The 1,238-nt window shown below is 37.5% G+C and overlaps 1 protein-coding gene across 1 annotated transcript; it reads left to right on the forward strand.

Annotated features, from left to right (window-relative positions):
- Nucleotides 1-208: 208 nt before the first annotated feature.
- Nucleotides 209-937, forward strand: LOC122093866. The gene has a single exon (XM_042664410.1). It carries the CDS (start codon nucleotides 209-211, stop codon nucleotides 935-937), a length of 729 nt encoding a protein of 242 aa, XP_042520344.1.
- Nucleotides 938-1,238: the final 301 nt, after the last annotated feature.

Genomic DNA, 1,238 nt, shown 5'->3' on the forward strand with positions numbered 1-1,238 from the left:
GGGTTAAAATTTACCTGGAGTAATCGGAGAATCTCTAGTGAGAGGATCTCTTGAACTTGATCAAGTTCTTGTGAATGATAACTGGCTTTCTTCTTTCCCAGCATCTGAGGCAATTTTTGAGGCCCTGGGTATTTAGGACCATAGTCCTGTTGTAATCACTATTGCTCCTTATATTTCTTTTGGTCCAAAACCATTTAAATATTTTGATATGTGGGCCTCCCATGGTGATTTCCTACCTCTTGTTTCTCTTGCTTGGAATTCTCTTGTTAAGGATAGATCTTGCCCCCTTATCATCTTTGCTCAGAAATTAAAGTCTGTTAAGAATGTTTTGAAACCTTGGAATAAAAACACATTTGGTAATATTTCTCAATCTGTGGAGGATTGTAGATCCCAGCTTTCTGCTATCCAATCTCAGCTCCAGGTTGATCCTCAAAACACTCCCTTAGGTTTGGAGGAGAGGGCTATCTCTTCTAGATTAGGTGACCTTCTTAAGCAGGAAGAGAGTTTCTTTAAGCAGAAATCTAGGATCAAGTGGTTAACCCTTGGTGATTCTAATACGACTTATTTTCATAAGTCAGTGAGAGCTAGACAAAGTCTTAATTCTATCTACTCCATTAGAAATCCTGATGGGTCTTTGCTCTTTGATCCAGATGCGATTAAATCAGCTTTTGTTTTCCACTTCTCTAGGCAATTTAATCCATCCACTCTTAATCCCATTTTTCCTATCCCTGATGATATTACTTTCACTAAGGTCCCTCCTGACCTTAGAAGGGTTCCATCAACTATTCCTTCAGATGAGGAGATTTTTGGGGTTATAAATTTCCATAAATCTGATAAAGCTCCTGGTCCTGATGGCTTCAGTTTTGGGTTTTTCCTTTTAACTTGGGATATTGTCAAGGATGATCTTTTTATCTGCTGTTCATTGTTTCTTCTTTAACCCATCTAGGGTTGGAAGCATCGATCAAACTTTTATTTGTCTTGTCCTGAAGTTTGAGGGAGCTGATCAGGTTTCATCCTTTAGGCCTATTTCTCTTGCTAACCTTCTTTATAAGTTTATTGTAAAGATTATTGCAAATAGACTTAAGTTGGTTATTGATTCTTTTGTTAGTCATAATCAAGCTGCATTCATCCTTGGGAGGAGTATTTATGATAATACCCTCCCATGTCATGAAATTGTTAGGGTTTTTGATAAGAAAAACCTTCCTCCTTCTATCCTTCTTAAGCTGGATATTCATAAA

Source organism: Macadamia integrifolia, chromosome 11, assembly GCF_013358625.1.
Source record: "Macadamia integrifolia cultivar HAES 741 chromosome 11, SCU_Mint_v3, whole genome shotgun sequence".
NCBI lineage: Eukaryota > Viridiplantae > Streptophyta > Magnoliopsida > Proteales > Proteaceae > Macadamia > Macadamia integrifolia.

Coding starts and splice junctions, on each gene's coding strand:
- LOC122093866 (XM_042664410.1), top strand. CDS start 209: ATGTGGGCCTCCCATGGTGATTTCCTACCTCTTGTTTCTCTTGCTTGG.